General features: G+C 38.2%; 3 protein-coding genes across 4 annotated transcripts; 1 reads left to right on the top strand and 2 right to left on the bottom strand.

The window, feature by feature from the left end:
• Positions 1 to 33: 33 nt before the first annotated feature.
• acad8 (acyl-CoA dehydrogenase family, member 8) lies at positions 34 to 5,159 on the bottom strand. The gene is made up of 12 exons (XM_079678311.1): positions 5,032 to 5,159; positions 4,714 to 4,900; positions 4,153 to 4,253; positions 3,616 to 3,785; positions 3,209 to 3,318; positions 3,033 to 3,109; positions 2,786 to 2,923; positions 2,542 to 2,677; positions 2,091 to 2,188; positions 1,842 to 1,994; positions 1,656 to 1,758; positions 34 to 1,515 (listed from the first exon to the last, which is right to left on the bottom strand). Exons 2-12 carry the CDS (start codon positions 4,829 to 4,831, stop codon positions 1,460 to 1,462), a joined length of 1,260 nt encoding a protein of 419 aa, XP_079534437.1. The 5' UTR covers positions 4,832 to 4,900; positions 5,032 to 5,159; the 3' UTR covers positions 34 to 1,459.
• On the top strand, positions 5,128 to 8,023 carry thyn1 (thymocyte nuclear protein 1). The gene is made up of 8 exons (XM_079678321.1): positions 5,128 to 5,267; positions 6,415 to 6,473; positions 6,554 to 6,717; positions 6,802 to 6,870; positions 7,002 to 7,094; positions 7,183 to 7,278; positions 7,364 to 7,514; positions 7,583 to 8,023. Exons 2-8 carry the CDS (start codon positions 6,425 to 6,427, stop codon positions 7,627 to 7,629), a joined length of 669 nt encoding a protein of 222 aa, XP_079534447.1. The 5' UTR covers positions 5,128 to 5,267; positions 6,415 to 6,424; the 3' UTR covers positions 7,630 to 8,023.
• Positions 8,024 to 8,495: 472 nt separating this feature from the next.
• Positions 8,496 to 12,991, bottom strand: LOC307037442 (vacuolar protein sorting-associated protein 26B-like). 2 transcript variants are annotated; one of them, XM_079678312.1, is made up of 6 exons: positions 12,304 to 12,991; positions 11,139 to 11,295; positions 10,786 to 10,950; positions 10,120 to 10,298; positions 9,892 to 10,034; positions 8,496 to 9,044 (listed from the first exon to the last, which is right to left on the bottom strand). In XM_079678312.1, exons 1-6 carry the CDS (start codon positions 12,524 to 12,526, stop codon positions 8,907 to 8,909), a joined length of 1,005 nt encoding a protein of 334 aa, XP_079534438.1. In that variant the 5' UTR covers positions 12,527 to 12,991; the 3' UTR covers positions 8,496 to 8,906. The 2 variants fall into 2 exon arrangements, with proteins under 2 accessions (XP_079534438.1, XP_079534439.1); XM_079678313.1 differs by having other exon boundaries at positions 10,120 to 10,295.
• Positions 12,992 to 13,599: the final 608 nt, after the last annotated feature.

Here is a 13,599-nt window from a genome sequence, read left to right as displayed (position 1 = left end):
CTAGTTAAGTGTGCCAATAAAAAGGCTGATTCCTTTTTCTGTAAACTGAGATTATTTTATTTGGAGTGTAATCAGCAGACATCATTTGAAATGTGACATCAATACATAACACATAATACCCAACCCACTGTGGCATTTCAAACGTCATGGATGGGTAACAATTCAGTAACCTTGACTATAAAGGAGATCTAAAAGGCCACTTCAGGCACAGATATGCTGAGACTGCAAGTAATATACATCTGTGATATACAGTGGAAAAAACACACAATTTTATCACTGATGTTAGTAATAAATCCTTTTAAAAATAGGAAAACAATTAAAACATCTTGTCACAAATTGTGTGAATCTGTAGTCGTTTTTTTTTTTAATTAAAGAAAAACAAGATTACAATATATTCACACTAGCAACTTTGCAGAAAATATTTCGGTACGAAACCATTTTTTAAACTATTCTTAGAACATTACATCTACTAGAGGTGGTGTCTGTGATCATGTGGTGTAGCTACCAGCACGGTGATGCCAATATCCATCCACCAACTATTAAAGGGATTGACAGGATATTTGATACATGACCCGAACAGGATCAATGCAACTTAATTTGGTGATCCAATGATTTCTCTAGCACTGCCATCAGGTTGAACTTTTAAAGTATTTCATGCTCCATTCAGGTCTGAAAAAACTGGTGATCCCTTACATTTTCACCCAGCACCACCATCAGGTCAAGTTTTTACTTTTTTCTATGACCAAATACTTGCAGTTCGTGTGGGATTCCTATAAGTAACACATGTTAGCATGCTAACAGGCTAAGCTAAGATGGTGAACGGGGTAAACCACAAACCTGCAAAACATCAGTATCACTGCAGAGCTGGCATGGCTGCACATACTTGGGTGTTCTTTCTGTCAAACATTGTTATTGTTCATTAGTTGCAGTCTGTACTTAAATAAAATATGCTTTGTCTTTTTAAATTGTACATAACTTCAGCTTTTGAGTTGAATGCTAAGGTTTGTATGTTAGTGTAATATGCCATTATTCAGCATTTTGTATATGCTGTATAAGCATTTCTTTAAAATGATAGCCTGTAATTTATTTATTGCTTTTATTGCTTTTAGAGGAAGTGTTGGACCTGAGGAAATGTTGACCTGCAGGTGGCACTACATGTAAAGTAAGCTAGGGATTGCCAATGTCATTGGGATTTGTCCTCTTTGAATGACAGCTGTTATTGGAAATATGTGTACATTGTTAAATGGTCATCCCTTGAGCCTTGCTGCAACAGAGTAGTTAAACATTTTAAGATAATAACTAATATCATACTAGAAAAACCTATGCCTTACTGACTGGCTTACCACACATCCTTAAATGACCTTTTACACTTTAGGAAACCAGTCACACAGTAACAGGAAGAAAGACCATAACAATATGGTCACTGTTCAAATCACACATATCCTGGGGAAAAGGTTTATCATGATTCTGTGAGCAGATTACGGGAAATGATCATCCTCATCACTTCGTTTGTGCCTTTAGCAGAAAAAAAACAAAGGGTATGAGTCACACAAAGAAAACAAGCACATCAACTATCTTAAATAAGAGGAAATCTGTGAGATTATAATCTGATACACATGAAAAACCAGGCTAAGGCGACTCCTAAAAAGGCTCACCCTCGAGAATCTGATGTACTCTGATGTCTCGGACAAACTGCTGCACTGCGTAGTCTTTCAGGTAACCGTACCCACCGTGCATTTGGAGAGCATCGTTGCAGATCTGTGAAATTAATTTTTTTTTTAAAGGTTAAAAAATGAGTTTTTTATTGAACAATTCCTCTAGTATTACTGAGTGTTACTTACATTAAAGCACTCGTCTGTGGCGAAGAGTTTGGCCATAGAGCAGAGAGAAACGGCATCAGACCGGTTCTCCTGCAGAGCTGTGGCAGCTTCACGCACCATGAGGCGGGACGCAACCAGCTTGGTGGCCATTTCTGCCAGTTTGAATTGAAGATACTGCACAAATGAACAAACACAGTGGCAAATTCAAGAAAAACGTGTTATCACTGGCAGGAAATGTGACCTAATACTGTGGATGAGGGATCTTCTAACCTGGTTGTTGGAGAGTGTCTCTCCAAACTGCTTGCGTACTAACAGATGATCCCTCGCGAGTTGAACCGAGGCATGTGCCGCCCCAAGAGAACAGGAGGCTGTTGGAAGAGTTTATATAGAAACTGAAGATTAAGAAGCTGCTGATGGTCATGTTAAGATAACAGAAAAAAAATGATGTTTTTAGAGTTTGCTTCCGTTTGACTAATGATTTTCTTTTTAAGGAATACAGTGTTATTTCCTCTTGGAAAAGTGTAATAATCTTGAATTAAAGCCAACCACCAAGAATCGCCACTTTTTTTTAAACCTTATGCAGAATATTTGTTTTTGGACGTTTGCATTTCAAATATCAAGATAATTACTGTCATTTTATCTAGCTATGGGTATACATTACATATTTGGGCATCACTACACACTGGTAACTACTGTACTTTGATAGTGTTCTCCTCCTCACCAATATTAATTCTTCCTCCATTCAGGCCTCTCATGGCCATGTTGAATCCTTGTCCTTCCTCACCCAGCCGATTGATCACTGGAACGGCACAATCCTCAAATATCACCGCCCGGGTCGGCTGGGAGTTCCAACCCACCTGAGAGCAGAGAGGAGAACGGTTACTGTGACTGACTCCTGCCCTCTAGTGGCTACAAGCAAACACTCCAGAGCAAAATCATTAAAGTCAGCAATCAAAGGACTTTACCTTTTTTTCCTTTTTGCCAAAACTGAGGCCTGGGGTTCCTTTCTCTACCACTAGACAAGAGATGCCTTTAGGTCCTTTACCTCCTGTTCTGCACATCACAATATAGACATCTGTGTCTCCCCCACCACTGATGAAAGCCTGAAAGTCACAGACATGTTTCTGGATTACTGCTTTTTTTTTTAGACAAAACATGTAACCATTATGAAGGCCTAAACACCAGATAGGGAATAGGCAGGTGTGGAATTACCTTCGAACCATTGACGATGTAATGGTCCCCTTTCAGCTGAGCAGTGGTCAGAAGTGAAGCAGCATCACTGCCGCTGCCTGAAGTCAAAGATCACAGGTTTATTGTGATTATGACTGACACATTTCTAAATAACTATGTTATACTTTGTTTTTTTACATAATATACAATGGACTGACCTGGTTCAGTGAGACAATACGAAGCAAACTTGTCCATCAAACAGAGATCAGGACAGAACCTCTCCCTCTGCTCATTATTGCCAAAAGTGTCTATCATCCAGGCACACATGCTGCAAAGAAAACAGCTTGGATTGAATTGGGAGGCAAATACATGAACTTAATCTGGGAAAAAAGTCTAATTGATTTGTTTTGAGATTATGTAATGATTCTCAGTTCTGATAATTTGCCAATCAAAAGTGTCCTTTAAGTTACAAAACGTTCTATTGAGTCAGTAAATGTAGTTATTTGGACCCAACACAACCAGCCTCAAGTCAACCTTTGTCCTCCTTACATTATACACACACAAATAAGTCAACGTTTTCTTAATTACAGGTCCAAGTAATGTATGACATAAGGGGGGTTTTTACTTGTGGATGCTGATGTAAGCTGTAGTGCTGACACATCCTGTGGACAAGGCCTCAAAGATGATCGATGTGTCCAGCCGAGAGAGACCCGATCCTCCGACTTCCGGCTGGACGTAGATCCCACCAAACCCCAACTGGGCTGCCTTTCGCATCGTCTCTACTGGAAAGATTTCCTGGGGGGGAAAAAAAATAATACCCATAAATGTTTATGTTAAATTATAACTGTGCACATTGGAAAAATAATTATCTGTTACATCATGTGTTTGCATCGGATTAAACTATATTTTTGGCAGTAAAAGAAAAGCTGCTGAGACATGCAGGTTATCCACAGTTAGGTATGAGCTGAAGTAACTTTTAACAGGCGAAAAATTCCAGAAAGACAGTAATGAGAGCTCAATGTTAGGATTGTCTCCATATGTAAACCAGATAGTTTACAGGTGCTCATTAAGGGACGTTTCACCAAGAGTTTCCTGTGGGATGGTCAAGTGTTATGCCTTGACATCAGATGACTAATAGACTGTATGGCTTTCTCAAACATACCTTTTGGTCCCACTCTGACATGTGTGGAGCCATTTCATTGGCCGCAAAGTCAAAGGCCATTTTTTGAAATTCCTTCTGTTCATCTGTGAGTCCATGAGAAGCTGTCAACAAAGAGCAGAGAGCATATATATACCATGGTGATCAATATGGAACGGAAAATATTCCATCATGCACAGATACGGGAGTATTATGTGTGGACTTTTTATATTACATGATAAAGGTAACATATGTATTTTACACTTTAACTGTCGCGTATATCTTCAAGCAGCATAGGATGCAGCAATAAGAAAGCATTGGAAACTAGTAAATTCCCTGACAAGACCTGAGTGGGGCGGTGCAAAACTAACCAATGACAGCTAGGTACCGGTAACTGTAACATTAAAGCCCTGAATGGGATGTGTGATTTTACTTTATTGTGTTTTATTCACGGTCAATAATAAACACCAACACCGGTCTGGTAGCTAACGAAGTTCAGCACCATTCAGGCTTTCTTCCACAATAACACTCAGCTGTCATATGACGTTAAACTAATGCTCACAGTTTTACTTGTCTGGGACTTACGGTCGACACAAGAAGCTATTCCTCGTCTCTGTGTGCTTCTGTTAAAAGATAAACGATGGTTCCTGCAGATGCTGGAGCCCAGTCTGGCAATCCTTGCTAGAGGTCCGATGGTCGCCATGTTTACCTCCACAATGTTGTGGGATGTGTTCGTTATGTCACTCTGCCGCTGCCGCTTCTTCTTCTGGGGCTTTAAAGGAGGAAGGCATTCAGCGTATAAAGCGCAATACCGCCATCTTTGGGGTGCGGGTAACATATTCATTTAACATATTATTCCTGTTTTTCTCTGATAAAATCACATACAATTATAATGATGCTCACATCTGCTGAGAAATATAGTTTCCTGTCGCTCGTGAAAGTGGTGATTAGTTGCTCCCTTTGAGGAACTTTGGAGGGTAAGGACTCCAAAGGACATCTATCTCTTACAACACAAACGGGAGAAGCTGGCAATAAATCAAGTGCTCCAATACGTTTGTTGACGTCACGTGTTGCTGCTAGTGCTTTCACCGCGGGTTTTTGACGGTTGACTGCTTACCTGGAACATTGCTCAGCTACAGGTATGATTTATCAGTGTTTAATCAGAGATTTTGCACTACTGACAGAGCTGCATTATAATCTGCATTACTTTCAAATGCCTGGCGCGTTTAGTTAAGTTTACACGTGTTGCCAAGAGTTCTTGAAGCTAGCTAGTTTCTGCCATCCATGTACGGGTGAAGTTAGTTTTACATTGGGAATTCACAATGTATTTTACATTCCGAGCACTCTTTCTTTACTGCAGGTATTCCTAGGGTCCAGTCCACCATTAAAGTACTGTTTCAATGACACAAGACCAATATTATGTTTAATGCTTCCGTTCCAACTTGCTTATATTCGTGAACATTATGGTTACAAATATAGTAAATGTGTCTAATATGGCACACGGTTTTTCCATTACTTACCAATAGCTTCCATGAAACCCAAATATTATTACCACATTGGACAAAAAAACTTTCTTTTATATTATATTATATAAGTTTTTTTTTTTTAGGAGAATTTTTTTCAATACTTTCCATGTAGTGCGACTCCAGACCAATGCATGCTTATTCAAATACAGTGGACAAGTAGTACAAACCTCTTTTTATTAGGTTTTAGTGCATCTTTTATCAAATCTGAAGTGTCTTAAATGGAAACTCTTGGATATTTTCAACAGCTTCGATATCATGCGATTGACTAAATTGAAGATTGAACAACACTTTAAGATTAGGATAAACCTCTGTTTACAGGATCGTTGTGTGTTTTCTACTTTAAATAATTAGTGGTTCAAAAACTTAGCACCAAAATCCAATAAAAGGTCCAAAGGTATTGGAAAATATAATGTAACTAATATGAGCAAGTAATCATGGAGGTACAGAGAAAAAATATTAGTTTTGTGTAATTCTAATGGTATTTTACTCATCATCCCTAAGCAAGGGGGTTTAGTTGTGAGCCAACCATACTTTAAAAGCTGTCACTGAAACTGAATAAAAAGATCAGTCTTTTTTATAACTGTCTTTAAATATCCAAACTAAATCAAACTTTACCACAGATCCCTTACATTCATACAAAACGCTATGCACAGCTATGGTATACAAATTGTAAGAATGTTAGAAAACGTGATGCTATTGTTAAGGCATATTGTATATTGTCATATCAACCCTGTTATGTTTGAAACATGTGTCTTTATAGACAGTGAGAGATGCCGCCAAAGAAGAGGTCCAGAGTGAGCAAAAGAACAGCAGATTCAGGTAAGCAAAGGAAGTGGGAGTAAAACTTATGTTCTGGTACATTATTTTCTAATGATTGACAATTATTGCTGCAACAATAGGCAAAGTCAATGATGACGCTGACGAAATGGTTGGAGGCAAGAAGAAAGCTGCAGCTTCTGTTGAGCCGTTAAAAACTAAAGAGAGCTCAGAACCTCCGCAGTACTGTCGCTGGCTGATGAAATCTGAGCCCGAGAGCCGCTTTGAGAAGGAGATTGACCTGAAGGTACAGAGCCACATCAGCACAGCCTGTTTTCCTAAAAATGTGAGTGGGTTGCACTCGTTTGATGCTTGTTGTTTCATCCTTCAGTTTGGGATCGAGGAACTGAAGGCTTTGCCTGATCAGACTGGCTGCTGGGACGGAGTGCGCAATTATCAGGTAAATCCACACAACTGGCTACTGCTATGAAAAGCTGTTTACCTGAAATAACACACCAATCTATAAAGTATTTTTGATATTTTTTTGATTTTATTCTTCTCTCTGTTCATGGACTTTTCCGCCATCTGCAGGCACGCAACTTTATGAGGCAGATGAAAGACGGGCAGTTGGCTTTCTTTTATCACAGCAACTGCAAGGATCCGGGGATAGCAGGAATCATGAAAGTAAGTCACTCTCTCCCCCTGCTGATTATATTATAATGATTTAAACAAACCTACAAACATGATATTTAGCTGGATTTATCTTTTCTAGATTGTAAAGGAAGCCTATGTGGACCACACTCAGTTTGACAATAAAGATATCCATTTTGATGCCAACAGTAAAGCAGACAACCCCAAATGGAGCATGGTAAACCCCCATTTAAGAAGAAAAAAATATATAAATTCATAAAATAATTGAACATAAAGGTTAACCTTGTTTTCTTCTCTTTTAGGTAGACGTCCAATATCAAAGAATGGTAACGCGTTATATTCCTCTGTCTGAGCTGAAGAAGTACCACCTGCAGCACCGAGCCAAGGGAGGGCCTCTGAAGGACATGGGACTTTTCACCAGTGCCAGGCTCTCTGTGCAGCCCCTAACCACTGGTAAGTGAACGCATCTTTCAGTGTGCATTGGGCTGCTTATGAACCCTCATTCTGCTTTCTCTCTGCAGAGGAGTTTGAGTTTATCCTGACTTTGGAGGATAAGGAGCCTTTGTGAGGATTTGGACCAGATGACATCATGAAGCAGCATACACAGCACTGTTTATCTTTTTTTTTTCTGAAGTAATAAATGTATTGTCAAATTATGGCTATTATCCAGATTTGACCAATACCTCTGGGTGGTATACACACAGCATACAAAGCCTTAGAATTGAAAGAAAACAGCAGCAGTATATAAGCTTGTAATGTTTTTAGGGTTGCCCTTTGCTCACAGCAGGGCTCCGAGCCTTCTTTTATTGCCATAATTCAATTTGTGTATAGAAGCAAAGTTCTATTTCACAGTCTGCACTATGCCCAACTGTCATGTGGGGTTTTCACTATATGGTCCATCATTTTCCACCCTGTCTGTTAAGGTTTATCATGTTGCAAACACTTACATTCCTGGAAAACAACCAAGTCTGAGATCAGTTTTTTCTTCCATTTGGCATCAGTTTATTTCACTTCAGGGACAAGGAATACTTGATTAGTATTTTGCAAAAGATAGATAGTTCTACTGCAACTCTTTCTCTGGTTAAAAGACTAAACTTATGTTAAAGAGGCAGGAGGATTTCATTTGCTTGGTACACATAGGCACAACTTTCAAGTCTAATGAAGATATTACAGAGGATTTCATACTATCAGACCTTAATACAAACACTCTTTCCTAACACCACTGGAATGCTGATGCAAAGCACATGAACATGAATGGTCACTCTGTGGCACCATGTGATGTATAATCAAAGTACACAAGCTGGAACAGGATAAAAGGTTTTAGCTGGTCGTATTTACAAATCAAAACAAGACAAATGTGTTCAGCAAGATAAAGCAGTGCAAAGTTATCTCAGATTTCTTGACCTTATAACAGTGTTAGGAATGCATTTATTAAAAAGGTGGCATGTTGGAGATATATTTCAGAAAATGCATGAAAAATTCAGTTGCATTGATTAAGAGATTAGAAATTAGTTTCCTCCAAAAAAGCATTATTCAAAGTAACAGACAGCTTAAAAATTCCATAATATCACATGAAAGGTTTTAACAGTGGATATTGCAACAGATGATTAGTTTGATTCCCATAAAGAAAAGAAAAATGCATTATTGAAGGACAAGACCAGCAGCCCGAAGCTGCTTCAAATGCCTCATGCAAACTGTTTCATTGTTCACATACTGCATGTGTTACTGTATGTCGGTCTCTCTTTACTAGCAGCGGCTACTAATAAAACAGCTGCTTAACCAGGTGTAGTATAGTTGGCGGCAACCTCCGAGTCTAGTGGACGAAGACTGGAGGTCTGCGGCCCCCTACCCGCTCTCCTCCCTCGCAGCCTGCTCCAGAGCGCTCTCCGAGGCGGCCGAGCCCTCGAACCTCTGAGAGGCGATGGCCGCCTGATGGGACATGCTCTTCCTCACCACGTCACCCTTCCTCCACAGTGTGATTTCCTGCATTTCAGTTCATATTAAATTATTTCAATGTTTACTGACTCCTTATCCATAGAAAGGTAAAAACAATGTCAGTAATCCTCGTGTTGCTCTCATCAGTGATTTGACTTTATTTGATCATCATATTATTTATACGTGTCTATCTACTGTCAACACATGCCATTATTAACTAGAGTGGATTACTGTTATCTAGTCAGTGTTGTATATTTAAAACAATTTAATTGATCTATTCAACTTTTTGTGATTTGCTATACAAATACATTAACTAAGTAATGTATAGGTAAATCGAATGCTATACTGACTACGATTGTGTGTAAACAAAAAAGATAACAATTTTAAAGCAAAAAAATATAAGTAGCACTTCTTTACAGCTAAAATGAATTCTTTAAAATTGCTACTTTACTCAAGCAAAAGACCAAAACTAACATATTTAATTTAAAACAGAACAGCAGCAGGAACAAGACATGTTTCACTTTGGCTTGACCAACAACCCAAATGACACATTTTGACAATCAATTTATGGTTTTCACAACTATTAGTGTTTTTGCAGTAAGTATACAAACATCTACCTGTTGTGCTATTTAGTGCAGACAGAACGTGATACATTGAATGTGGTGACAGACATTAATAAACTTCATAAAAAAGGCTGTTCTCAAGATTCAATGTGTCCTCTTTATGTAGCTGAGATCTAATCCTAAATGTATTTTCTCCTAACAACATACTCAGCTTCTTACAAGTAGTATGTACAGCAGTATAATTGGGACACAGCTAGTATTTTCCAAGAATGTTTTTTATATTCGTTAGAAGTAGGCATTACTGAGATTATTATGAAACATCAGAAACCTACCTGCTGTTTGAAGTAGCGTCTCTCCTCCTCGTCGATCAGCACCAGGTTCAGGTAGTAGCGCACAGAGAACTTCTTGTTGATGTCTCGCATCGTGGGAGTCAGATCATAACCAGCCAGAAATAACCGGATGGGAATGGACTCTCCTGAAATATGAAATACATTAGAGGTTGGATGATATGAATATTCACTTTAGTAAAATAACTAAAATGACTAATAAGTGGCGTTTACCCCGGACCGGAGCACCGTCCATGATCTCGTATTTGGCGATGGTGTCGTTCTCGTGGTACACACTGGGGCCAGTGCCTGTTGTCTCACGCTTGATGATGTCAATCTCCATGTGCTTAATCTTAATCCTCACCAGCAGGAAATAGATCTTCCCCACAATTACATCTTTCAGATGGTACCTACAGTAGGGGTCAAAAGAAGGCAAGCAGAAATTAGACAGAGGGCGCTTAATAACAAGTAGTTTAGTAACTGCGTACTAATGTTTGCTTTAAACACTTGGCCTCTGGAACTTGCAATCTGCTAAAAGTTTCGAGACAAAGCAAATAGTTAAATCAATATATTAGGAATAATGAAAATAAGTTAGTTGCAGCCCTAAACTCCATGACTGATGTGGTTATACACTCTCTGAAACACACTAAACCACTATTGTACACTCTTACACTTGTGTTTGCTGAAAGCCATTTAGGAACACTGTGTTTATTTTGTCTTCCGAGTGTGGGATTATTTTCTGAACTGAATTTGCAATGATTTCAAACTTTGGGTTTAAAAATGTTCTTTAAAGAAAAGACACTTAATATAAACAAAAAAGTTAAACTTAAAAGTCGGTTCATGTAAATAAATGGCAACAGATTATTCAGTAATGGTGTGTTTCATCCCTATAATTCTTACTTGGATTTGTTGTACTCAAACTCAATGTGCAGACAGTCCTCAATGCCAACTTCCATTTTAATGGAGGAGTTGAGTTCAGGGTAGGTGCTCAGCGTGTGGACCACAATGTCCATCTCTTTACTGATGTCATTTAGTCGTCTGGTCACCGTGGCACGAAGGAAATATCTGAAAATGGAAAACAGAGCCTTTAAACAATACTGTTCCACATATAACCAATCATGTATGAGGAACAGTAAACTTAGACAACACCAGGTGTTAGTTCAAATGCTCTGTTTGCATATGAAAGGTTAGAGAGTGACACATACAATCATCTATTACACAGCCTATAAACCAGAGTCAATCATCAAACACACCTTAGTTTGACGTTCTGGCCTGTGTAGGACTCGTACGGTTTTTCCACATGAGTGAACTCAAAGTCGAAGGTTTGCGATTGAGTTATTTCACCTGGTCTTGCAAGATCTTTCACCAGGGAAACAAACTCATGATGGTTTCCTCTGTCGTAATACAGCTCTAGAAGAGAATGAAGTTATCAACAAACACAATATAAGAGAAACAAACTTTAAGATTCATTTACCCCTTACATTGGAAACTTTCAAAAGGCTCAGAGGTTGTCATAAGAGTTTTGGGCAGATATAATATAATGGGCCATTTTGTCTTTCTATCTTAATGTTATGTTTGCTGTGATCCTTGCAATTGCCAATTCCCCTTTTTCATTTGTGCCCATGTGGACATTATTATTCCATCAACAGTTTGAGATTAAACTTCAATATCACCTTCATTTGTTGTTGCACTTTAAGTTATTTATTGGCCCCTATATTTCTGTCACAGTCATGGCAAAGGTCCAAGGATAATATTGATAATAACAGAGAGGGCCTGGCCCCAGCGTCTGCCTCTCATACCAGTCTCCAGTTTTAATAATAAGCATGCAACATTTGTAAAACCCAGAAAATTATTAAACATAATCCATTCATTCTTCTAGCTATTCTGCAAGCTAAGCAATAAAATAAGAGTTTACACAAGTTAGTAGCATATACATCTGTCTTGCGTTTAACAAAAAAAGTTGGTTAGAACAGTCTTCTGGACATATTTTCAGTAAAGTGGTAGTTGTAATTAAAATACGTTCCCCATGTTTTAACTTTGTGTTAGCCTTTATCATTTTGGGGGAGATTCGGATGATAAGCTCTGTGACTAATGTTATGATGATTGACAACTTGAAAAACACACCTCTTAACAACATCTAAAAGTTAGCTAACCCTATTACACAAAAACAGTTCATTTGTATAACTACATATTCATAAAGAGATAAGCAATGTGTATTCATATTTCATTGAAATGCTGTTCAGTTTCCACTCCCCATAACAATAATTTGTACTCTCCCTACTTCCTAATCGAAATGCTTTTTATATTTCTATTCCATAACATGGGTGTTGCCACAGGATTGACTGTGTTGTTTACATGAACTGTATGAAATCATTGGTCAAAATATGTATGCAAATATCTTAGTTTTTTTTAACCTACCTATTTGGCCAACAAATTCAATTTTGATGCCCTGGTGCTCCAGCCTCTTTCCGGGGTTCTTCAGTGTCACATTCACCTTTCCACTGACAGTCTCGCCATCATAGAAAAGAAAGTATTTATCTTTCTTTCCATCTTCACTTTTGTGTTCAGCTTTCTTCCGCGTTTCAGCGTCATTCAGGACAACATCTATTTCTGCACTTTGCCCAAAACTAAAGAAACTCATCTTGCTTATCGTAACGCCTTGTTAGCAAACTAATGCAAAAACCCTTGCAATGTTTTGAACTAGAAAAACACCAAACACACAATAAGGCCTGTGTGCGACCTCAGTTCCCTATCGGAGCACAAAACACACTATTCAACATGGAAAAAGTCGACGATATTTGACAGAAGACTCCACATTAGCTACATGTCCATACCGACGAAGCAAAATAGCAATACGACGGCACAAGGAAAACGCACAATAACACGTCCATCAGCAAATTAGCCGCTTCCCTTTTTCTTCTGTTGACCAGAATATCTTCAGTGAACGGTCCACACAGGCCACACACTAGTCTGCTCCTTAGTGATGACAAGTTTCGCTTTGTGAATGTTATATTACATGTTTGTTTTCTGTAAGAAAAGACGTTGAATGTTGTCAAATGATCAGGATGTACGCCACCTGCATTAGATTAACTACTTCCGGGTGGATGTTTTTCAAAATAAAACCTAATGATGGTTTCTGAAACCGGAAATAAGGCCTTCTATATATTATTATATGTATTATAAATGCATTGTTAGTGGTGAAAAAATAATTATTCAGCAATTCAGCCCCGTTTTGTTAATAAAAGTAGCAGTCCCACACTGAAATCAAAGTCATACATTCATATTGTTTAACTTGAGTACATATGTTTTCCTCTAATAAGACACACTGTAATAACAACGTTTCTGTGCATTAATTAATTGTGAATACATGTTTTCATATTTCTATATGGAGACTGTGTATATAAAGCCATGGACATATATCCTCTACCATGAACATTACATGTTACATTCATACCTTCTCATCTTTCTATTACATTGCATATTTGTTTAAGCGCATGCTGTTTACCTTAATACTATCCTTGGACAATTTGTTAATTTCTCTGCAAACTGCAACTCAAAAAACTGCAAAGCTTTTTCATTTTAATTCAGATATATTGTGTATATTTTTAATAGTGCGGCAATTTTCTTCTATGTTTCTTGATTATTGTGATTGCTTCATTTTTTATTTCATTTTCTCATTCTATGTTCAAATCATGCACTAACACAGCAAAGCAA

This window comes from Notothenia rossii (assembly GCF_949606895.1).
Source record: "Notothenia rossii genome assembly, chromosome: 4".
NCBI classification, from domain to species: Eukaryota; Metazoa; Chordata; class Actinopteri; order Perciformes; family Nototheniidae; genus Notothenia; species Notothenia rossii.
The sequence above is the reverse complement of the archived record's forward strand: the minus strand, read 5'-3'. Positions and strand labels throughout refer to the sequence as shown.